Source organism: Mus caroli, unplaced genomic scaffold (genome assembly GCF_978045245.1).
Source record: "Mus caroli unplaced genomic scaffold, Mus_caroli_1 scaffold_1, whole genome shotgun sequence".
In the NCBI taxonomy this organism is placed as follows: Eukaryota; Metazoa; Chordata; class Mammalia; order Rodentia; family Muridae; genus Mus; species Mus caroli.
In genome coordinates, this window is record NW_028227256.1 from 83,887,054 (window position 1) to 83,911,740 (window position 24,687).

The following is a 24,687-nucleotide window of genomic DNA, read 5'->3' on the forward strand; positions in this document are numbered from 1 at the left end:
AAGTTTTTATTTCATGTATATGAATGTTTTGCCTGCATGAATGTCTGTGCACCATATATGTGCCTAGTGCCTGAGGAGGCTAGAGAGGGCATCAGATCTCCTGAAACTCTCCTGAAACTGAAATTAAAGAGTGGGTTGTGAACTGCCACGTGGATACTGGGAATCAAACTAGGGCCCTTTGAATGAGCAGCTCTTAACCACAGTGCTCTCTCTCCAGCCCCTACCAACTAAACAGTTGTTTTTGGTGTATGGTGAGGGAGTTGTACTTAATTTTCAGATGTTACATTTTGTCTGACTAGTAACTATAGAAGCACATTTATCCGATTTAATTGGACAACATGAAGCCTCTAGAGACATTTGGGTTTCAAGTCTCTTAATGCATTCACAGTATTTACAGTCTCCTTAGACAGCTTGATGAATTTGAAATCCGTGTAAGTGTTCTTTAGGAAGGAACATTCAGAGGAGTCTCACATACAGTTTATTTTCACAGGTCAGGTTAATCTTGCTAATAGGAATTTCTGCTCTTTATCAGCAGTCTTAAGTTGGTCTGCAAGCCATGGAAGCATATATACCTCCATTTTTATAGTCGAACTTTATAATAAATAAGTTCTCTGTTCTTAATAGTCTTCTGCTTAGTTAGCCATTCTTAGGGCACTCCAATTTTTTTGTTGTCGTTGTTGTTTTTCTTATCTTTCTGTCAAAGAGTAGAAAAATGTGACTTGCTGCCGTCTGTAACATCTACTGTTACATAGTCTATATTTCAAGATGATTGTGCTGGCTCGTCCACTGCAGTGAAACTTAATCTGTTACTTTTCCCATTTAATTCCGAATAAGGGAAGGAAGAGAAGCCATGCAGATCTCTTTGAAACTTGATAGTATAACTTTGTTTTTGTTTTTGTTTGGTAAAGGACAGCTCAGCTCAGTTTTTTAATTGAAGTGAAAATTGTTTAAAGAAATATTTTAAGCTGGATATATAAAAAGGGGTTCATCTTAGTATATATAAAATAAAAACAGGCAGAGAAGGCATAATTTTCATGGAATATTAGACTTGGAATGAAATAATAGGGATCATCTAGTCCAGCCTCCTACTGGTGAATAAACACTCATTTTCTGTTTATAGAAAAAACTATTTGATGTTGGAAACAGGAATTTGGGTTTGAAAATACTTTGTTACCTAATTTTTTGCTTTATCTATTGGAGATTTTTTTCCTAGTTGAGTTATATATTTAACCAAGGCCTTGATTTATAAAAACTTAAATACATATTTGTATTTAAAAAGTTTGTAGGACTCTTTTATATGTCATTGAATGGGTCATAAGTACGAAGATAATTTTTTACTTGGGGTAGAAGCAGCTCAAGTGCTGAGGTGATTAGCTTTTAGATTACTACTTAATGTTATGCAAGTAAGATTTAAAAATAGTTAGAAACAAAGTTTTGCATCTCTTTGCCAGAAATGCCACCCTGTAAGCTCTGTCTGGGCCAGCCAGAGCTTTTCTTATTTGTTCTGAATTTTCTACCACAAATACATGAATATACATACATGTATTTGGGTGTTGTATTCAAATGCTTTTGGGATTCTCTATAAATCCGTATTGTTACTTTTCTTTTGTACTTTTGTTTCTAGCTGTTAAAATTGAGATGCTTATCCCAGTTTTGTAGTTTAAAAAAGTCAAAGGAATGATGTTTGCTATCTTGAAACATAAAAGTTGTACAAGGATGTTCACTAAATACTGTGAAATCAGCTTTCCACCCAGGGAGCTAGGTTTGAAACCAGTTTGTTGTCTCAGTTTACAGATGAAAATGAGAGGTGATTTTCTTAAGAGTTCTACTGTGTGCGCCATAACTGTCCATTTTATCATTGTTTCTGATACCATGCCTACATCTTTGCAGATTTGCTAGCATAGAACCTATCAGAGTGAGTTGCCTTGATAAGAGCAGATTACCACTGATAGAAATAGGGAACTAGGCTGTTTGGTTTTGAGGGATGTGTATAGTTAGCCTTTTTTTTTCTTTTCTTTTCTTTTCTTTCTTTTTTTTTTTGTGGGCATAGACATGATTATTATGATATAATCAGCACTGAGAACAAGGAAACATGAGATACAGTGAAGGAAAATAGCTGCATAGCTGGCTGCATATATTTAATACATTAAGAAGTAAGACGGTGTAGATGAGTCTTAATCTGTCAGCCCTGTTTCAGCAATCTGAAAATTGTCAATGCTTTGTCCATTGATATGAATATCTAGGTCAGTCCTGTGTGGACTCTTAGAGACCACAGGTGTTGGATGTTCAGGAACAGTCTTGTCAAAATTCTCCATCTTGACTTGATACTCACCTTTGGAACCTCGAGTCATTAGAGCTGCAAATCGGTGATGTAACATGATCTCAGAGGGCAGGTAGGATGTCCTCCTTTGGCAGATTTCCCCAGTGCCTTCTTGCATTGCTGAGAGGAACACAACTAATTCAAAGTGTGGAGGAGTCTCATGTTGGAGCAGGGTAGCTAGAGGACTTGATGGTGAGATAGTATGGTAATAGGTTAGCGGGAAGATGAAGAATGGACATTCCTCAGAACTGATGCCATCAAGGTGGAAGTCCACACTGGTCTGGTAAAGTTCACCATTTTCTCTTTCCTGATAGAGTACAGCAGAGACACGAACGTTGGTCAGAGGGCTGGGCCGGGTGTTGGCCACTTGGAAGATAAGATTAGGTTTGCCATCTTTGTGAGCTACAACTGCTAAGTCAGTGAATCGAATTGAGAAAGCTCTATTTTTTGGCCGTGCAATCTTCGCCACAAAGGCACCTAAATTAAAAACCATTGAAATGTTTTTGTTCTATTTTTTGGAACAGAAAACTTTAAATCTCAATACATTTTTTGAATGAGAAGAGTATGTCAAGTAGTTACATATTTCTCACATCCACTGAGAAAGAAATCCATCCCATTATAATTTAGGGTAATCATATTTTAAAAGAATTAAGAGCCAACAACAACAAAAACTCCCATGATTTCAAAATGGGTAAGAAAAATTTGATTTGTCATGAAGAAATGAAAAACTTTATCTTGTAAGTTACAAAAATTCAAGAACTGAGTGTGGTTCCTGCTGTGTAACTCAGGTGGAATGAAGAGTGTATGAGAGGAGGGTGGTATTAGGAGGAAAGACCGAAGGGAGGAGAGATGCACTAAAGAATTTTTAACCTTGAAACTTGTAGAAAACCTTTTAGAAGGTTTTGGGGGAAACTGGCCATAAAGTGATTCAGTGTATCTTTTAAGTATATGTTGTGTCCCACCCCAACTATAGATGAGGAGTTCTTAAGCATTCTTGTGGCACAGAGCCTGTTGGCTGGCTGGTAAGGCCTATGGTAGTCATTATAACAATTGTAGCTTTTTATTATTATTATTTTATGTGTATGATGTTTTGCTTGAATGTATATATATTCACCAAATGTGTTTCCAGTGCCTGAGGAGGCCAGAAGAAGGCGTTGTTGTAAGCCGCCACATTTGTTTTGGGAACTGAACCTAGGTCCTCTATAAAAGAGCAACAAGTATTCTTATCCACTGAATCATTTTCACAGACCCAGTAATTACATTGTAAGTACTTACATTACAGGGACTGTGAGGATAGTAGTCTATCCTTCCATCAATTTATTCATCTGTCCATCAATAAATCCATTTATTTCATCTATATAATTTAATATGCATATCATGCATGTCATATGCATATTTGTGTATAACTTCATAATTGAAGGAAATGACAAATTTAGTTAGGGGTTAGCACAAAAATTTAAGCATCTTCCCATCTAAGTACACAGGTTATCTTAAATTTATCTAAGAGCTGAGCCAATGCGGATATTCTTAAAGAAGTTAAGTGATTTGTTACAGGATGCAGAGCCAATTGGTAGCACATTGGGTCATCTTCCATGATGCTCAGTGCTTATCTTTTATTAGAGTATTAGTGTGTATTTTTTAAATTGTGTGTTACATAGAAAGAAGCAATCCTATGGTGTAGTCTTATGTTACCAGACACATAAGTGACTATGGCCACAGTCACACTGCCTTTTTTGTGTATCTGTAACTTTAAAAGATGGCGTTGAATGTGGTGTTGTCGGCTTCCTTTTATTGAGTCCATGTAGTATAGGTGATCTTGGAGAAGGTTGTATCATAAGAAAGATAAAAAGTAAGCTATGGGGCTAGTGAAATGGCTCAGTGTTGGGAGCATTGACTGATTTTCCAGAGTGCCTGAGTTCATTCCCAGTACCTACTTGTCAGCTCACAACTGTCTGTAACTCCAGATCTGACACTCTCACACAGTCATATATGTAGGCAAAACATCAATTCACACAAGATAAATTATAAACAAAAAAGCCACATGTATGTCAGGTAACATGACTTAAAATTTACATTTAATTTCCTTACTCAAAATAACATCTGTGTGAATTTACTTTTACGCATTTTGATATTTATTTTTGCATATTATATTTCTGCAAATTAATGGTATATGATCTTTTTTTGAATGTAGTTCCAAAATTCTTTATATATATTACTATTGTTTATCCCTAGATTGTTTCATTTCTTCTTTGGCATCACCTGCTTATAGTGATGCAAATAAATTACTTATAACAATATAACAGACTTATCTTAACCAACTATATACTTTATAAAAGGCTTGTAGTATTAAAAAAAAACAAAAACAAAAATAATTACCTGTGATAAAAGCCTCTAGCATGAGGCCTAGGAGCATTTGTATGGCAAGTAAGGCGATTGCACTTGGACAGTCACCACTGGGAAACATGGTACCATAACCAATTGTAAGTTGTGTCTCCAGAGAGAAGGAGAATGCAGCTGTGAAGCTGGTGATGTGCTTCACACAGATAGTGTGGTTTTCAGGTGGGACGTCGTGGTCTATTTCCAGATCGCCATTCATCTCAGCCACAGCATACCAGAGGACTGCAAAGACAAGCCAGTGGACAACAAAAGAAGCAGAAAAGACCAGCATCATCCAGCGCCAGCGCATGTCCATTAGGATTCCCCATGCATCTCGGAGATACACAAGGCCCCTTTGAGCACCATCCATCTGAAGTGTGCTGTGGCCATCTTTTGTGACCATCCTCCGGGATCTTTGACTTAGGAGAGGAGCATTCACTTTACAGTTACTGCTGTCCATCTCAGGCTGTGTTTCTCTGAAAAAAGAGGGAAGTGTTAGCCCGTAACTGATTTATTAGAGTTACCATTCATGAGTTAGGAAGCTTTCTCACAGTGTCTACATGAGAGCAGTTACTGGTCAAGTCATTTGTTAACTAATTATGTATTAGTTTAGGATATTTTCCACACTTTCCTTGATTGACTGTAAAAATACCATTTGATACTTTGTTTTCTAAATATATTTTGGAATACCAGAGGGTGAGGCTTATAATTTGTGCTTTCTAAAACAACCTACATGTTGTCTTCGTAAAAATTTAGGCCTTAAGTATTTATTGAGTTAACTAAATATATTATTTCTAAATAACAAATTTTTAAAATTTGCTGATAATTGTGAGTAAATTAAATATGATAATTAAAGAGACTTTTTTTTAAAAACATAAGTGTTTTACTCTATAAATAAGTAAAAGTCATTTGGAAAGTTAGCATTAACTGTCTACAAATACTTTGTTTTCCTGCAGTTGTTGGTGTTTGAACCCAGAACTCTGGGCCTTAAGCATGCTAGGCAAGCACTCTGCATTGACCCAGGTCCCCAGCTCTGCATGTTTTGAAGTTAAACTTTGTAGTAGGATAAGACTTATATTATACTAAGCTTTTAGAGATTCATAAGTTTTTATTTTCCTCATTCATTGATTCAGTCATTCATTTATTCATTCATTCATTCTGTATGTGTGTAGGGGCATTACATGTGTCCCACAGCGTGCTTTTGAAGGGTAGCAGGCAACCTGGGAATCAGCGTTCTTCCACCTCGTGTTTTGCACTCCAGTCATCAGGTTAATAACAATCACCAATACCCACTAGGCCGTATCTCACTGGCCCAAGATACACAATTTTAATGTATGTCTTAGAATTAGCCTATTTAAAACCTTGTGAAAATGTTTATAAATTTGCTATCATGGATATATTAATATATTATTTCTGACCTGGCTGCTGAATGGATAGGTGTGGGGCACACACATTCTTAGTTCATATTAAATCTTGGTAAAGTAAGAAATTCCTTGTAAAGTACTTCCCTAACATTTTATATGTGTGTGTGTGTGTGTGTGTGTGTGTGTATGTATATGTATATATTCTTTGTATAACCCTAGTATAACTCCTGCACACCAAAGAAAGACATTCCAACTAGATATATCTAGGTAATACCTCTTGCCCCTGGTGCTAGGAATGGACCCTGGGACTTTGTGCATGCCCTCCTTCTAGCTTTGAAAGACAGTAGCCAAAAGAAGTAATTTTAAGAACTTAATAAGCAGAAATAAACATTAAGAGATCAGATGACGAATTTGAAAAGATATTAGTGTAATCAGATCTTGTGACTAGTTTTCATAAAGGGTTAGGCATTTCTCTTTGTTATTAATAGACATCTACTGTATGACCAACCTTGGACATGATAAATATATTTATACATATAAAGACTTTTGTATCATAACTCGATGACCTTGCTTTCATTAAGGGTGCTTCTTCCGAAGTAGATACCGTGAGAGTGCTGCATACCCACTTGTGCTTCTCTTTCTCATCCCCACTCCCCCGGTTTTGTTTTCTTAGGTAGTTCAGGCTGTTGAACTCTGGATTTTCTGCCTCAATCCTCTCTAGAAGACTGGAATACAACTAAGTGCTATCATGCCTTGCTGCTTCCTTCCTTTTGTATGGTACTTACAAAGGTGGTGTGAGGTTGTTTGGGTTTGAAGAGTTAGTCTTTCTGGGACTCTAGGGTTTTGTAGACTGTTTTTCAGTGTTACTGGATTTGGACATTGGATAGCTAGGTATGTATGACTTTCTCTTTTGTTCTGAGGCTGTTGCAATCTTTTTTGATGGTACCCGGGGCATTCTTCTTTCATATTTTTCTCAGATTTGAGCTAGAGCCGATTGAATACTGGATAGTTCTTCAATTCAGATCAGATGGGCATTTCAGTTTCATGTGATAGATTTTAAAAAACAAAAATTTCATGTTGTATCACTTACTGCCCTACTGAGTTGTTATAGTCATCGGGTGTATTTTTTGTTGTTTGGCAAGTGCTGACAAGTGAGCCATTCCTCAGCCCATATTTAATGCTCCTTATTTTTTTAGATTCTTAAAATATTTTAAAAGACCTCTTTCCTCTTAGAAACAACCACAGAGCCTTTGTAGACAATGAAGATACTTTGATACTGTTCACCCATCTTTCCTTGTGCTCAGAAGATAGACATGACTACCTCCATTTTTCATATGGAACCACTGAAGTTTGTAGAAAGGCAAGGCATTCTACATACCACATGAGGGCTTGGAATTTTTTGGATTATTATTGTTTGGCTAACCACGGCAAAATCAGTTAATATACTTTTAATTTTTTTTTTTTTTTTTAGAAGAAGCTGTATATTCAGCCTTCACACTGTCCTCTACTCCAAAGCTGGTCTTTGACAGTTTCTAGCACTTTTATTAGGAGCTTGTTTTGCTTTGTTTTGTTTTGTTTTTGAGACGGTTTCTCTGTATAGCTCTGGCTGTCCTGGAACTTACTCTGTAGATCAGGCTGACCTCGAACTCAGAGATCTGCCTGCCTCTGCCTTCCAAGTGCTGGGATTAAAGGCGTGCACCACCACCACCCGGCTATAGGTGTTCTTTTTACTCCTGTAACTCAGGTAACTAACTTAAACCATCCCAGCTTTATATACATGGTTGTTACGGTGGAAATGATTTGTAATAATAGCTGATATATGTTTTTCCTGTGCAAAGTATCATTCCAAATTCAAGGGAGGCTAAAAGGCAGTACCTCGAATAGGGTAAACAGTCGTCTTGCTTTGTCGTTCGCTGCTGATTATGCTTTACTTTTATAGTAAATACCTATTTATGCCATTCCCATTTCATAGAAAGTGAGACAGTAAATTTTCTGAGATCATAAAATTAGCAGTTTCCGAGTATTATTCCCAAGCATACTAAGTCTAGAATTAGTGCTAAAACCCAAAGTCTTTGACTCTGGTTAGCCAGAGTCTGTGTTCAAGAACAGAGAACAGAGACTAGGGGTGGCAGCACATGCCTTTAATTCCTGAACTCCGGAGGCAGAGACAGGAGGATCTCCCAGCCTCATCTGCACCACACTTTAAACTGTAGGCCAGGCAAGGATACATGGTGAGATCGGGTCTCAAAAAGCAAAAGCAAAACAACCAGAACCAGGAGCCGTTGTTCTATTGGAATATACTAAGGGTTCCCTACTCACAGAAGCAAAGCAGAACCAGCTCACTCTTACTTAAGTCTCACTGCTGTAGAAAGCACACTGGAAGAGGAGTCTTTCTATACATACACTGTGCCTTCAACAAAAGTTATTTTCACCGGGGTCTTTTTATGATTGCTGTTGGTTATCTATGGTTTTTGTAGCGACATTAGTTTAGGCTCTCTACAATTTCATTCTTTCCCCCCCTCCAGCAACTAAATAACATGGAAAAAACCATTGGCAGGGAAGTCAAAAGGCTAGTATCAAAACAGTGAAACATTTTTGGTTTTGTTTTTCCCCCACGAAACATTGTTGACTTTTGATGGGATCATTTTGGCAAGAAGTTGAGAGAAGTAAAATTTTGATCCTTAGTGAATTACCCTGTGCATTCATATAGTCAGTCACTGCCCTGTAGTAAATTCAGGGTAGGGAGCATGGCCTGAAGGCGCTGACTCTTATGTACATAGCTCTCTCATTTTGGGCAAACTACCATGTCCCCTTGGCCAGATATCATTAGATTAAGACAAAGAATGTGGTTAAAAGGGAGATTAAATAATATGATTTCTTAAAGTCTACCTGCCAGTTTGTATTTATATCTAGTTTCTCAACTGTTTTCTATAGGATGGTTTCTGTATGATTTTATATCTGCTTACCTGGCCTTAAATTTTTTTATTGCTGATGCCGGATGTTTATAGGATTTTCCCCCTTCCTCTTCAAATGTAAGTGTCTAATGGGTAGACATATTTTCAAATAATTTTTACATCATCACAAGCACACAAATGCGTCACCACACCACCTACTTTCCTCCTCCCTTTCTTCCACCCCCTCTCTTTTTGAGACCGGTATCATTACAGTCCACGCTGGTCTCAAACTCGGCTTTTATAACCAGATGTCTTTGAACTGATGTTGCTGCTTGTTATCTCCCAAGCCCTAGGGTTATGGGTTTGTGCTGTATACTTAACTAGGCATGCATGTGGAAGATATTTATCTAGACTTAGATTTTTCTGTGATTTTTATGAACTAGTCATAGCAGGAGGAAAAATAGACAACTGGAAAATTTATGTGTGTATCAATGTGGGGGCTGTAAAATATGTATAAATTTATAAATTGTTTGATGGGAAAGGTACTTATTTTAAAAATGCTACTTTGATAGCTTCATTAATCATCAAAATGACAATGTTGCTCTGTTCATTAGGTGGTAGCTCTTTTTTTTTTTTTTTGATTTTTAATATTTTTATTACATATTTTCCTCAATTACATTTCCAAAGGTGGTAGCTCTTAAAGTTAGTTTTCTGTTGCTGTGCTTCTAGAGGAGTGCTGTAATTCCTGTTCCTACAGTTAAGATAGAGGCTGCACTTAAAAACGCTAAATGAATACAGTGTTTGTTCATGCCTTATGCAAACATTTTAAAGGCTGTGTTGAAAGTCTCATAAGCACCTTTCCTGGCCTCTATAATTAGGGTAAACAGTGTATTAACCCTATTATGTAAGCTCAGAGAGTAGTTCATATTTTATTGTCTTTTATATATAGAATCTATGTTATTAATAATCCCCTGCTGAAAAAGACATTTTAAGTTAGGATATGCAGCTTTTTGAAGATTAAGAAAATTAAAATCATAATAGTTGATTCTTTTGGCATTTATTTCCATATGCTTATTTTCAGGTGTTTCTAATTCCATCCAAACAACAACAAAACCCCACACATTCTTTTATAAAGCCACTGAATTTTTATCTAGGATCTTTTCCTACTCATTTACACAGTATAACATTAGTATGAATTTACTAAAACAACTGAGAGCTAACCTTTTACTAATGCTTTCAGCATGGCTGTTTGCCAATTCTAAAATTTAAGGAAAAGAACAAACCTTAGTTCTGACTATCTAGGTAATGTCTGTTTAAAGCTCTAGTGTAAGCAATCTAGGTCTGCTCCTATCTGCTGTCAGCTTCCTTACTTGTTCCCCTGAAGGAAAGAATAATAGTGAAGGTTATTTAAGTACTCACCGGTTCTTTTGTGGGGCCAGCCTACCAAAGAAGGTCTTAAGGAAGCTAGCAGACTCTTGTCTTTTTGACCCGGTGGTTTTAACCTGCAGTCTCGTTTGTAGGTTCTCCTCTTGGACTGGCTTTGCAGCTTACATTCCTGTGTTTATAATGTCCGTGAGGGCTGGTTTCAGCTGAAGCTGATGTGATTGGTCACTTAGTCTGCAGGGGGGCCAATTAGCTCTGATCATGTGGAAAAGAATGCTGGTTTGTTAGGAGGTCTTTCTTTACCCAACACAAACCTTAACAACTCTGGAGAAAGCCTCTAGAACTGACGTGGAGAAGGGGTGCATTTTTTCCCTCTAATCAGGACCGGTTTTTAGTAAGTTTGCATAATCTTATTTAAGAGTTTATTTGAAAGTTCAAAGGGATAAAATTCCCTGCAAGATTTCCTTTCAGCCCTCTCTCCTTATATTGCGTGTTAAAGTGTGAGATATCTCTTTCACTAATCTTTTTTCCACCATTTCTTGAGGGGGGATTTAGTTGGATAAGGATGTTTAGGCATAATTGATGAGTTGATTTTTTTTCTGGTTTTCTTATCAGATCCCACCTCATCAGTATGGCTACGATAGGTATAGGTCATTTATTTATCTGAAACAGTACCTCCGCCCTTATTTATTGCAGAGGAAGAACTTTGGTCTTTGTTTGGTTTTAAAGCTGTGTAATAGGCTTGACTAGGAATATGATTGCTTGATGCCTTGTCTCTTTAAGGTGAAAGAAGGAAAGAGTTTTCTTAAGGCTTGCTTTAGTGATCTGTAGGGGTCTTGTATGTGTGATGCAGTAGAATAAAACAATATTCAGAGTACATGATCTGTAACTCAGTACTGAAATTGTATTTACCTGGAAGATGTCAGCAGTCCAGCTTGTAGCAGCTCCCACTTGAGCTGAAAAGCATGGCCTTGTGTGATGCCTAGTGAACAGTATTTTCTTCTCCTTTGTTAGCTGCCAATTTAAAAACTTTGATCAAATGTTACACATAAGAGGATCTGAAAAACAAAGACATTGTTTGTTTGAAGTAAGAGCTTGGAAAGGCCTGCTGGGAAAGTTATGAATGTAGACCAATCTAATGCTACTTAGGAAGGGAAATCCGACTTTATGGATTCCTCTCCTTTCCTTCACAAGTTAAAAAATACATTAATTCCTTCTTTGTTTTATTAATGCCAGACATTTCAATACAAGTTTAGACAGAGCGCTAGTAACTTTGCCCTTCAGAACCAGGGAGGGTAATCAAGGTGAATTCACATTTAAGACTTATTCCCTGCCATGTGCAAGTAGGAATTTGTATCATTTTCTAGCTAGCTGATTGAGGAAAACACCTAACTGAAAATAGCTAAGACACTAGAGCAAGTAGTGGGATATTCTTCCCAAAAAACCCAGCACGTTAGTGTATCTTCCACTGTCGTGAATAGTAGGTAAAACAAAAGCTTGTCATTCAACTTAGGACACCTCCCCCCGCCCCTTATAAAAAGGCATTTTGACTGTATAGTTTACTGTGGCCTTGTACATAAATCCCCCTGCATCAGCCTTCCTAGTACTCAGCTTATAGACCAGACTTTTTCAATAATGTACTCTGAATTATTTCAGACTGTTTCTACACAAAAATGATAGAGTAAGTTAATGATACTGTTAAGTTTACGTACACGGACCCAAACATGCACCCACACAATGGCTAATGTGTGGTATTTCTAATTCTGGGATGCTTCCAACTTGAAGGCCTGTCATGGGCAGTGATGATCACTGATGGTTGTCTGTGAATGTTATACTTTGACTCTGGAGCTCAGCATCCTATGACAGCCATTTGAGTATGTAAATTACTGTAAGTTGGTTCTATCAGCTTGGCTGAGGTGACATTGACAATGGCATAGAAGATACACCACCGTCATCCTGAAATACACAGTAGGTATGATGTCATAGTAAGGTAGTCGGAGTTGGATCTAAAGCATCCCTCTTCTGTGTATGAACATAAATGCTACTGTTCCATTGGTGATTTGCTTTTTATTAAAAGTTTAATGGTCATGCTAGGTGCCATATACAAGTAAATTAGTCTTTATTAGATCCAAATCTCTGTACCTAAAGGTATTGATTACTATTTTAGCTTAAGTAATCCAGTATACAATCTAGAAATACTATAGTTTCCTTTAAAATGACAAAAGGATTTGTTGGTGTCTTGCCTACTCTCCAATTAAGTCTGCCTGACTGGCCGCCAGTATTCTTAACTGTGTTAAAGACAACTAGACCCTTTCTAGTTTGTGTTGTGAGATGACAGGCAGCTTCTGGGTGTGCTGTCAGTACACTGTGGGGACAAGGACATGTACCCATTGCTTGAGGTACTTTTTCAGAGACATTCTTACATGCTGCAGCTTCCCTAGTTGTTGTCCAGCCAGAAGCGGCTGTGTTTTCACGACTGCTCACCAGCTGAGCAGAGGTTAGGCTGCAGAAGTTTAGAGACTCCTAAGGGTAGACTTTCAACTGCTATTTCCACCACTCTGGAATTGTATTTACAAGTAACTATTGAGAGCAAGGGGAACTAATCGGCCACACTTGGATGGGGTTTCCTTTCACTATTTAATAGAGAAATATAAAGTTACTTGCTACAAAAATTTGCACATAAACAAGCTTCAAAGTCTATCCCATAATTCCGCTTTTGCTTTTGGAGATTGGGTCCTTGCAAGCTCCAAGTTTCACAGCTGTAGATTTTGTTGGCTGAGTGCCTCTGAGCTCCATCTGAAGTTTTCCATAAACACCATTTTTGGCTGCGAGTCAAACACGCACACAGGTGCCCTTTTACCGCTCCTTCTCCTTAGGAAGTCCACCCAGTCAGACTAGGCAGAAGCCAGCACTCAGTTTTCATTTCATTTGTAGAAAACAAATTCTATCTTAATACATTAAGGGAGAAACAAGTATATACTGTCATTGGGGGATACTACTTGTACATAGTATGCTACAAATGTATGACTTAAGTGACTATGATGTAAGAATGTAAAATATTCTATAGGTAATAAATAGTTTCTTGATAAAATGTCTTATTTGCTATATTGAGCAGAAAAATTTTTAATTGGTTTCTTTATCTTTTTTACTTTTTGAAGATTATAGATGCCATTAAGATTCTGTAAGCCTTAGACTGCTTGCCCTAAAAAACAAAGCATTCTTGGTCACAGCATGCTTCCAGTCTAGGACTGACTCTCAGCCCTGAGCTCACTCTTGACTGTAGCTTGGGAATAGCTGCCTTATCTAGTTTTTTTTTCCAGGTTGGTGTGTTTAAGCCTCCTCAGTGACTGCCTTCTCCAGATATTCTAGGTGTGTACCAGCAGACAGCAAGCATGAGGGCTTAGGGGTGGGGGCGTATTCCTATTGCTTGAGATAGCTTTTCAAAGACAATTCTGACAAGTCTTCCCAGTCTCTCTCTGGCCAGGAACTGCAGTTTTCAGCCACTAGATTTAGACTCACTTTTATTTTAAATCATCTTGTGTATAAATTGTGTTTTAAAAAGAAGTTAAGCACAGTGCTTCTTTACTCAGCTGTCATAGTGCTGATACATTACAGAGAGGAGTCTTGAGTTTGAGTGCTGAGAAGGGCCCATGTGGGTGGCCCTCATTGTAGCCCTGGTCATCAGAGAACACTACAGTTATTAGGCACGAAAAGAACATGAGATAGCATCTTTTAAATTGCTTGTGAATAACTTTGATGTTTGTCATCAAAAGTTCATCAGGAATACACAAATCTACCAGGCATGGTGGCTCATGCCTTCAATCCCAGCATTCTAAAGGCAGAGGCAGAGAGGCACAGGCACAGGTAGGTGAATCTCTTGAGTTCCAGGACAGCCTGGGATACACAGAAAAACCCTGTCCTGAAAACTAAAAACAAATGAAAAATAGAACACAAGTCTATAATTATTTTAAAACAAGGTTATACACGTGAACCTCTTTGATATTTCCAGCACTTAGCTGAATTGATGCAAGATGCCTACTGTAATTAGATGAGAAAGGACTCCAAACTCTTAGTGCAGTTCTTCATTTAGTGTCAGTTTTATTTTAGTTTTAGTAGCAATTGTAAATATAATTTTGATATTTATTTGAAGCCATATTTTCTTTTTAAATTAATTTCTAGAACAAAGCTTTTCTATTAAAAAAGTTCTAATCAATTTCTTTTTTAATAGCCATTTTAAAATTATTTTGCAGGAGATATTGAAATAAGCTTAATTCTGCCTATAGCTGCTGACAAGCTGTCCCTAAATTGTACCATCTGTAGTCTTTCTGGAGCTTGGTAGGCTTAAATCCTAGATCTTCCTCTTCCCACTTCAGTTTTACTAGAATTTCTGGCTGCTTCTAGTGGGCTTAGTTGTGAGTAAACCACTGAGAGTAATGTAGTAGAGATGGGTTATGAGGCTGCGGGCCTAGGTTCTATTTCTGATTCACGACTCAGCTATGTGATCTTGTGAAGCCACCCCACAGGTATCCCTTTCCACACAGGAACAATAGAGATGGTGAGGTTTAACTTAATCTCCTGTGGTTATTAAGACGATCAGGTGAAGGATATCAGTGCATTGTATCAACTATACTGTATCAGGTCCTTTATTTCCATGTGTATCTCTGGTCTGTGGCCTAGAGGGCAGGTGCTATGTTCAAGCCTGCCTTTGTAATCCTGTGTGCCTAATTACGTTTGTTTATGGAAGAAGTGTCATGTTAACTTGTACCCCAGGTTTGAATAAGGCAGTCAAATGACAAATATGATTTCTTTGGGAAAATATTTGCTAGTAATCACAAAAGCTGAATATTATGCGTTCCTAAAGAAGCATTTATTTGCTCAGCAAATTTTGTAAGAGTGCTCATGGACTGGTGAGATGGCTTGGCAGGTAAGAGCACTGACTGCTCTTCCAAAGGTCCTGAGTTCAAATCCTAGCAACCACATGTTGGCTCACAACCACCCATAATGAGATCTGCCAACCTCTTCTGGTGTGTCTGAAAACAACTACAGTGTACTTATTTATAACAATAAATAAATCTTTAAAAAAAAGAATGCTCATAAATGTACAGTTCATAATAGCAAAAAGCAAACACCAACCTAAATGTCAACAGTCTAAGAGCAATACACCACAGCTGTTCATAGAGTGGGATCTTGTTCATCGGTGTAAAAGAAAAAACGACTTTTCAATATGTATGAAGGTCAGGGTTAGCAATAGAGCTCAGTGGATAATGGTTCTTGCTGTGCAAGCCTGATGACTCAAGTGGAATCCCCAGAATCCAGTGAAGATGGAAGGAGAGTAGTGACTTCACCAAGTTGTCCTTGGACCTCCACATGTGGGTTTTGATGTATGTGTACCCCGTTACTCAAAAGTTTCAAAGAAAATTCAAAATGGCAGAATTAAGAAAGCAGGAGAATATATAGATTTGAAAGAGGTGATGGGAGGGCATATGTGAAGAGTTTTGAGAGCTATTTTTGTTGTTTTTAACTAAGGTGTTGATTTTATACAATTGCTGATAAAAACTTACTGAATTACACACTGTTATGTTTGTTATGTGTCTTCCTAGGGATGTTGGACTTTAATTACAAAGTTTTGTTTTGTTTTGTTTTTGAAGAGGAGATCAGAAGGAAGTGAAGTCGGTTTACATGTTCTTTAGTCTTTTTACCCCTGAAAATGTTTGTCATTCTGAGTTTCCTTGGTTTACCAATAATTCATAATTGAAAATTTCTACTGCTGTTGTTCATATGAATATTTGATATGTGAAAAGTACATGGTAGTTCTTAGAAATAGTTTTGTAGTAATAACCACCTAGTAGCTAAAATTTATTTGAACTCTGTTACTGATTTGCTTCTGTTCATGTACATTCAGGCAGCTTCATGTTGAACCCACTTCCCCCAAATGAGAAATGTCAAGATAGAACTGACATGTTGACATTACTAAGAGATGCATAATCACAGAAGTAAAAACTGGGGCTTTAAAGTAGTTGAAATATAGATTTCAGTGACAGTGTTGTGTGTTTCATGTGTGTTTCACCACACCTATACTGTGTGGTGATGATCTGAACCCAGACATTTGTAAAGCAAAAGCAGGAGGGTTACTTGAGGCCAACTGTGAATTATTAGTATTTTAGTAAATTTAATTTTTATTTAATAAAGTCGATCCAATATTTATTCTATTAGAAAAAGTTCTAATTGGTGTTCGATGAGTTCTGCATTTTGCCATCAGTGTTCTATTACTTACTTTGACATGTTTAGTACTCAGGCTCCCTGTAGAAAGCAGTGCTGTGAATGTGGCTCTGTTAGTTTACCATTTGTGATTAGCTCTGTTCTCACAGCCCTATGGCATTTGTGACATGGTATGTTCATCCCTCATTGTTTTCATATTTGAATACATTAAAGGTTTTCTTTTTGTAAGAGTAGCTAGACTTTTCATGAAGCAAACAGAGTGCTTTGTAGGGTATTGACCTCTCTTAGTCTAAGCAGGAGAGCCTGGGAGCTCTTATAATACAAGGAAAGAGTGTGTCCACACTTGAATCTATAACTTTGACTCAGTGTTGAGTGATCAGGAGATTAACATTTGAGTTTTGCTATGCTATTTAATAATGTTATGTGATTCTAGACAGTTCCCATAGGTTATGTATTAAGCCTCAGTTTCTGAGATTGGAAGATTAAGTCAGTTTTATTTTGAGTCTGTGTAATAAGATGACCCCAGAACTTAGCTGAATGACTTGTGAATGAAGATCTTAACCCCAGGCTGATTTCAGACTCTCATGTGAGCTCCTGGTCCACCTTCCACTACCTCCTGAAAGCTGGGATGATAGACTGGTTTGTGCCACCATGCCCTGAATGAATGACAGATGTTTACTTCTCTGCTTCTGTAGGCAACAAGTAACTTCATTTATTGGCTACATGGCTTGGGCTCTAGTGTCTCATGGAACCACAGTAAAATTGTCTGCCTACATTTTGGTCATTTTAAAGTTCTTTTGGGATTGGAACCACTTTCAATCTTAAGTGTGGAAATGAAGAGCCTCAAGGCTTTGTATTGTGATCCTCACTGTACCATGTGGTAGCTGGCTTCCTTCAGAGAATGATTCCAAGATGTTTGATGACAGAGGCCTTTTAAATTTTAGATTCCTCTCTAGGCATGGTGATACATAGCTTTAATCTCTATACTCAAAAAAGCAGAGGCTGGCTAGCCTGGTCTACATAGTGACTTCCAGACCACCCAGGGTTTACATAGTGAGACCCTGTCTCCAAAAACACAAAATAAAATAAAATAGCCAAAACCAACCATAGATTCAGAATGTAATGGCCTATTGTTTCAGGTATATCCTATTTTTTATCAGTAAGTTCAGGTCACCTTTAACAGAAAAGTATTTCATGGATAGCAGCAGCTAGGGATTACTGGGTGTGGGGGCTCCTGGAAGTTATTGACCACAGCAAAAAGAGAGTAGTGATTTTCCTAGTAGATGATGTCCTTTCTAAGTTTTTTAAAATTACATTTCAGGTCTGTTTGTTGTTTTTGTCTTTCAACCCCAAACCCCCACCCCCTCTGTGTGTGTGTGTGTGTGTGTGTCTTTAGTAGGGTGCATGCGTGTGGAAGTCAGATGACAACTTGTGGAAGTCCTTTCTCTGCTTTTCTACCATTTGGGTCTACGGAGTCAAACTCAGGTTGTCAGGTTTGATAAGAAATGCCTTTATCCACTGAGCCATCTAGCCACTCTGATCCTAAGGTATTTTATTATTTAGTTAGGATGATACCTTCTAACATTCTAAAAACTGGGTGGACAAACAGTATGTTAAATCTTAGTATATATAATATGTAATATAACTACAAACAAGGTTTTCCTCATGAGAATCTTTTCTTTTCCTTTAAAACTATTATTATGGTTTAATTGAAATGATTTGTCACCAAGAGAACATGTAGCTGTAACTGTTGTAGACTGAGAGTATCAGTGTTCTTCATTTTTATCTAATAGTGAGATTTGCTACGATGTTAGGAGTTATATGTTAACACATAAAGTGCCACTTTGTTTTTCTTTGCCTACAATTTTTCAAACCAGTTATATAGCTCTTAAGACATTTTTAGACAAGATAGCTTTGAATTCTGTCCAAAATTCAATTTTTCATATTCCTATATTGCTTGGTAAATGCAACTTTACAATGCACAGCTTTCACTTTTGAATTTCCATTTTTTTTAATAAATGGTTGATTGAAATGTAAACATTCCACGATTTGGGAGAGTAATTCATGTTAATTGGTTAAATAAATTAAGGTAGTCACATAATATACATTACACAATTTGGAAAGTCATACATGCTAGTTGGTTAAATAAGGTAGTCATATAATAAAAAATGTCATTTTAAAAAGGTATATACTGATAGGGAAAGATTGGCAAGACGTGCCATTGTCTGAAAATAGTAATAGTTCAAAACAGTATAACATCTGCAGGGCATATGTGTGTAGTAGTTATATGTACATATTCAAGTGTACGCATGGGCAGTTTTGGGAAGATTTTATAAGAAACTAATGATGGTTCTTTTTAGTTCTGGGAGTCTCTTGGAGTTCTTATGTAGAATGAAGACTGGTTGAATATTAATTATATGACTTTTTGGGTAAAGGATTTATTTTTTTATTTTATGTGTATGTATGTGCATCACATGCATGCCTGGTGCCCTCATTGATCAGAAGAGGGTTTTGAGCTGCTGTATGGGTTTGGCAGCAGAACTAGGATTCTCTGCAAGAGCAGCAAGTGCTCTAACCTGTAAGCCGCATCTCTAGCTCTTGTATGCCTTTAAAGTTGCTCATAACTATTTTTGTTTAAAAAAATGAATTTTCCAATCTTTGACCATTCAGTTATAAGAAATGTGTAATATTTGTATATATATAGTCAGTTAATATGTTTTGAACATTGAAAGGAACAGATAGAGTGGGAGTTTGATTTGAAGTATTACTTGTTTTTTCAAAATCTTCACTTGTAAGTGCTTCTTACCATATTTTCTTATCTTGTTTATAGGGAGACCAAATTTTGAGGAAAGTGGACCAACGTCTGTGGGGAGAAAGCATGAGTTTATACGGTCAGAAAGTGAAAACTGGCGAATCTTTAGAGAGGAACAGAATGGAGAAGATGAAGATGGAGGTTGGCGGTTAGCTGGATCAAGAAGGGATGGAGAGAGATGGCGGCCTCACAGTCCTGGTAAGAGTTGTGTTGTATAAAGCACAGAGAGGCTGATATGAGAGCTTGCTAAAATGCATGGGATTTAATGGAAAAGGAAACTAGTTTTAAAAAAGAAATCATTTATCCTGTCACAGCCCAGTCTTATTACTACAAAAACATTTCAACAGAACAGTTCTCCAACACATCTCTCCAGTTGATTGAAATCACTTTTCTATTTTCCTGGGGCAAATAGTAGGGTTTAATAGGAAGCACCTGCCTGCATCTGCAACACGAGGGAAGATTTCATTCAGTTTGTCTACCTCTTAATCTTTTAATCTATCTGTAGCATTCTTTAAAACTTAATAGGACATTTAAAAAATAAACGTATAAATGTATAATTATATGTGTGTTGTCCTCATAGGTATTTTTCTTCAACAAGAAAGGATTATTCTTTTATTTTCCCAACTTAAACATGTGAGGGTTTTTGGGGGGAGGGGGAGGTTATTTGAAAAATAAACTTTAAACTCAGGTCACAAATAATCACAAGTTTATTCTTTTGTCTTTTTGACCTTAGAAAAGAGAACAAGAATAGTAATGATTAGTAAATTTCTAAGTTGTTTTGGACTCAATGTTTCAAACCATTCTTGGGCATTAGCTATGCCAATCATTGAAGACACTGATGCTTTGTGAAGCTCCTTTTCCGCTGACCTGCTGCTTCCATCCTCATGATGTTCAGATGTCTGCAGCTTGAGTTGTGGGGTCACACAGACAGAAAAGTGTCTGCCCTATGAAGCATAATATTAGCTATTTGCCAGAGAAGCTTACCTTGGTAGTGGGTGGTAGTGAGTACTATAAATCAATGTAAGTATTTTCCCCTTTTAAGAGTCAAGTTGTTAGCCAAACCTCTAACCTAGTCGACATACAGTAGCAAGTTTTTAGTTTGTTATCAAGAGGTATGTAGATAGAGGCATTATGCAATTAACCAAAAACCTGATGATTATACCAGTTCTTCAGAGATGCATCTTAGGAGGCAGATTTTTTTGTCATGAGTGGGCATTGTTTATATCATAGGATCTAGGCAGTTCTCCTTAGTCTGTATCTAGGCAACTACACGTCATAATTCTCTTCAAGGCGTTGCAGCATCTTGTGCTGAGCTTGTCTGTAAGGAGAAGTGTTGTAGACTTATGTTCCCAACAAGCATTCAGTGAAGCATGGACAGAATCTGGGCTGAGGGAGAAGAGAAATTCCAGCTAGTCAGAAACAAACAAGGTGAATGTTTTGGAAGGTGACCGGTGCTTCTGGGTCCATGTGTGTGATGTTGATTCTCTTGAAGGGAGTTAGATCAGCTTTTAGTGCCATCTTCTGCTGTTGTACTCCCAGCAGCTTAGAATTTCACATGGTGTTTTCCTCATCTTTCCTAAATCTTTCTCCTTCAGTTTTGTCTTTCATATTAGTTTTGCTGTCAGCTTCACAATCCATTCCTGCTCCCCCGTCCATGTATTTTTAAAAGATGCTTTAGGAGATAAAGATGAAATCGATCTAGAGAAAACAAACAAACAAACAAACAAACAGCCATTTGTGCTGTTTGTTTGTTTGTTTTAAAGAATACATTTTGCTTTTAAGTCTGGCGTGTTTTGTCTAATAACTTAGGTGTGATAGGCTAACATCTACCTTTTAGGTTATAGTAAATCTTTTATTCGAATTGGAATAAAAATTTTAAATACAATATTTTAGACTGATTTATCCAATGAGACACCCTCACTTTATTCTAGGTCAAAAAGCCCATAAAGCTGAGGTTACCCGTGATGAGTTGTCTGCCTCGCTTGCTACATTTAGTTTCCTGAGCAAGGTTTTACTAACTCTTGGTAAAATGACTTATGGGATGTAGTTTTACTAAAGCAGGGCTCACAGCTGGATATAGCTAGAGATAGGGCTCAGAGAACAGGGAAGCCTCCACTCTGGGAGATGAACTTAGGAAACTCAGTAAGAGGGAAACAGGAGCTGAGTGCCTAGAAGGATAGATTCCTATCTGTGTGCATACTTAGACTGTTTAGATATGATAGCAGTGGAATCCAACATTTGATCATGAAGACTTCTTTTGATGGCTCTAGGCTTACATTTAAACAATGTGTATGTAAAATTCTGAGTTCTCAGTAGGTAGTAAATGTTTTACATATCAGGGGCTGTCTTTTTGAACATCCTATGTTTTTGTCTGTATTTGGCATCTTAATGTTTCCCACAGTATTTTTTTTTTTTTTTTAAGATTGATAGTTTTAGCAAATTTGACCTCAGGAATAAGAGCATTTCACTTTGGCCTCATTTCTTTCTTGCATCTTTTAACAGACTAAGAGTCAAAACTAGAAAACTCATATAGGTTAAAAACCATTTTTTCTTTTTATGACTCTTAAATGTGGGTTGGGCAGATGTAGCAAGAACTTCCCTTTTCCTTTCAGAAGAGTACTTCTGAAAAATGAGCAGGGCAGTCCTTTTCTGTTGGGAAAGTAGATTTGGTAAATAGTATGCTGGGGTGGATTTAGGAATGCCCCTGGGGATGTTAGGAAGAAGTAAGAGCTGAGGAAGAAGGTGGAAGGGAGGAAACTTACTCCTGTGGGAAAGCAGCAGAGGGTGCAGAACTGAACACTCTGCTTTGCCACAGAAAACCTCTTACATCATACGCCATCAGTCATGTAATTTCATGAATTTTTTGTTGTTGTTTATAATCAGAATTATAAGTGAAAACTCAGCACTAGTAATTAGGCACAGTAAGTTTGACGTGAGTTAACACAGGGGACTGATATACTTTATAGAGTGATGCTTTTGTGGAAAGAAAGGAAGTGCTTGAATACTTACCAAAGAGAAAGCATACTTAACAGCCAGGGAGTGCACTTTGGGTACGAGTAGGTCACACAATCAGTGCTCATCGATTGCCTAATTATTCTAAGTATCCTTTTAGTGTGCTTTGTTCCAAATTTATCTTGTAAAGCTCAACTTAGTAACATGCCACAATACCGTGAAGGTAAATACTGTCGTCACTTAATCACAGTGAGTGCTCTGAGCTCAGTTCACCCAGTTGACCATTACAACTCATAGCCATCTTTTTTTTTTTTTCCTATGATTTTCTTTTTCCAATACTGTCATAACCCTTTCCTAAGGTTTCTGTCTTCCTTCTCATCTCAGATGGCCCTCGTTCTACAGGCTGGCGGGAACACATGGAACGCCGTCGGAGGTTTGAGTTTGATTTTCGAGACCGAGATGATGAGCGTGGTTACCGAAGGGTGCGCTCTGGCAGTGGGAGCATAGATGACGACAGGGATAGCTTGCCGGAGTGGTGCTTAGAGGATGCTGAGGAAGAAATGGGCACGTTTGACTCTTCTGGGGCATTCCTCTCTCTAAAAGTAAGAAGACTGTTTTAAATACCGTGGTAGCCCTGACCTCACACCAAAACCAAATATGTTGATAAACTTTGGTTTTATTTCCTTGCTACAGAAAGTGCAGAAAGAACCTATTCCTGAAGAGCAGGAAATGGACTTTAGGCCTGTGGAGGAGGGAGAGGAGCGCTCTGAATCTGACAGCAGCCATAACGAAGAGGCCAAAGAACCGGATAAGACAAACCGAAGAGAGGGGGAGAAAACAGACAGAGCAGGGGCTGGTGAGAGCCATTTTTGTCTTCCTGCACAACCTTAAACAAAAACATTCCTGAATTCATTTATGATTACTTTGTGTTCCAGAAGCTAGCGAGGAAGTACCTCAGACGTCATTGTCATCTGCTAGACCAGGTACCCCTTCAGATCATCAGCCTCAAGAAGCCACACAGTTTGAGAGGAAAGATGAACCTAAAGCTGAACAAGTTGAAAAGGCTGAAGAAGAGAATCGGTCAGAAAATAGTCTCTCAGCCAAGGTCCCCAGCAGAGGGGATGGTATGTGTTTGTGAGAGTGGACACTAAAGTGTGATTTTCTGAGACCAGTAGTCACTAGTGTGATTGCTTTTACTTAACACCATGGAACTGTTTTCAGGAAATGAATCATTGGAATAGGTACCAGTACCAGAAAATGCAAGCAAATGTTTTCCTCATGTCTTCAGATCAAAATTGATGAGGAAAGGGTTAAAATCTGCAGGAGTAGGAATAAGAGCCTTACTTCCTAAGGCAATAGAGCTGTCTCAACTACACTTACACATGTGTTCAGGATCATTGTTTGGAAGCTCATAGCAGGAGTTGCCTTCCTTCTTCTAGTATCATATATTTAAGCTCACACCAAAATGCCACTGTCCCAAGGGAACAGAAGGCGCACTTGGGACAGTCGGGAAGCCCTTCATCACCTTTGCTAGATAGCAAGGCTTTACAGATCTTCTCTAATATTAACTATATTTGTTTGAATGGCTCATACACCTTAAAAGCACCATTGTTGTATATTTCTGTGATTATTCTTGAAAAGAGTTAAAGTTGCATTGTAATACAATGTTGAAGGACTGTTGGACTCAGTCACCATAATAGTCTGCCCTTGGTAACACACCCTGCCGAACTTGGTGGGATCTCACAAGTGGCCCCTTTGCAGTTTCAGCATGAGCCACTTTGTGAGTCCCACGATGGACTCACCATCCTGAAAATGTTGTAGGCCTTGATTTGTGCCCTATTTTTTGTGTTATGCTTCTCTATAATCCCTCCTAGTTCGGTTGTAAATAAGACTTACTATTAGTAGACCCTTGGGATGTTTCAGGAAAACCTTGAAATAGGAAGTAGAATTTAGAGGTATAGATACAGCTGAGTCCATTGAGAAAAGGTTGTAATGTACCTACAGGTAGAAATTAGAAGCTAGCTTCCAAGGATCACTTTTTTCATTCTACCATGTAGGTTCCAGAAATTGAGCTTAGACTGTTAAGTTTATTTAGCTAGCACCCACAAAACACTAAGCCATCTTGTAGTTCCCTCGGGCCACCTTCAACCCTTATAAAACATAGGTACTACGTGTACTAAGCAGATTGGTAGAAAATGTTGGAACTTAGATTTGATAGCTGTGTATGGTATCTTGTAACCTGCTGAACTTCTGAGTAGACACAATAAGGCAGGCAATGCCCATGTAAAATGAGGTAGTGGCAGATGAGATTTTAGTCAGAAATTGACAGTCTTTAAGTACATTAGGATGGAAGAGAGGTAGTGATAG

General features: G+C 37.8%; 2 protein-coding genes across 9 annotated transcripts in view; one reads left to right on the forward strand and one right to left on the reverse strand.

Annotated features, from left to right (window-relative positions):
• Gigyf2 (GRB10 interacting GYF protein 2) overlaps positions 1-24,687 on the forward strand; it is a 129,393-nt gene that overhangs the window by 62,247 nt on the left and 42,459 nt on the right. For 5 of the 8 annotated variants that reach the window (XR_015047339.1, XM_085839159.1, XM_021170952.3 and 2 more), the window contains 4 exons: positions 19,387-19,566; positions 22,705-22,922; positions 23,014-23,176; positions 23,256-23,444. Coding sequence is in view for 7 of the 8 variants with exons in the window: in XM_085839159.1 (XP_085695285.1) it covers positions 19,387-19,566; positions 22,705-22,922; positions 23,014-23,176; positions 23,256-23,444 (750 nt within the window). In the remaining variant the exon portion in view is untranslated. Of the gene's footprint in view, positions 1-19,386; positions 19,567-20,686; positions 20,797-22,704; positions 22,923-23,013; positions 23,177-23,255; positions 23,445-24,687 lie in introns of those variants that run through there. The other 3 variants (XM_029478474.2, XM_021171080.3, XM_021171109.3) reach the window with 3 other exon arrangements.
• On the reverse strand, positions 1,964-10,486 carry Kcnj13 (potassium inwardly rectifying channel subfamily J member 13). The gene is made up of 3 exons (XM_021171249.3): positions 10,374-10,486; positions 4,697-5,172; positions 1,964-2,797 (listed from the first exon to the last, which is right to left on the reverse strand). Exons 2-3 carry the CDS (start codon positions 5,154-5,156, stop codon positions 2,175-2,177), a joined length of 1,083 nt encoding a protein of 360 aa, XP_021026908.1. The 5' UTR covers positions 5,157-5,172; positions 10,374-10,486; the 3' UTR covers positions 1,964-2,174.

Coding starts and splice junctions, on each gene's coding strand:
- Kcnj13 (XM_021171249.3), bottom strand. CDS start 5,156: ATGGACAGCAGTAACTGTAAAGTGAATGCTCCTCTCCTAAGTCAAAGA. Junction 2,798..4,696: donor GCTAGAGGCTTTTATCACAG/GTAATTATTTTT, acceptor TTTTTAATTTAG/GTGCCTTTGTGGCGAAGATT.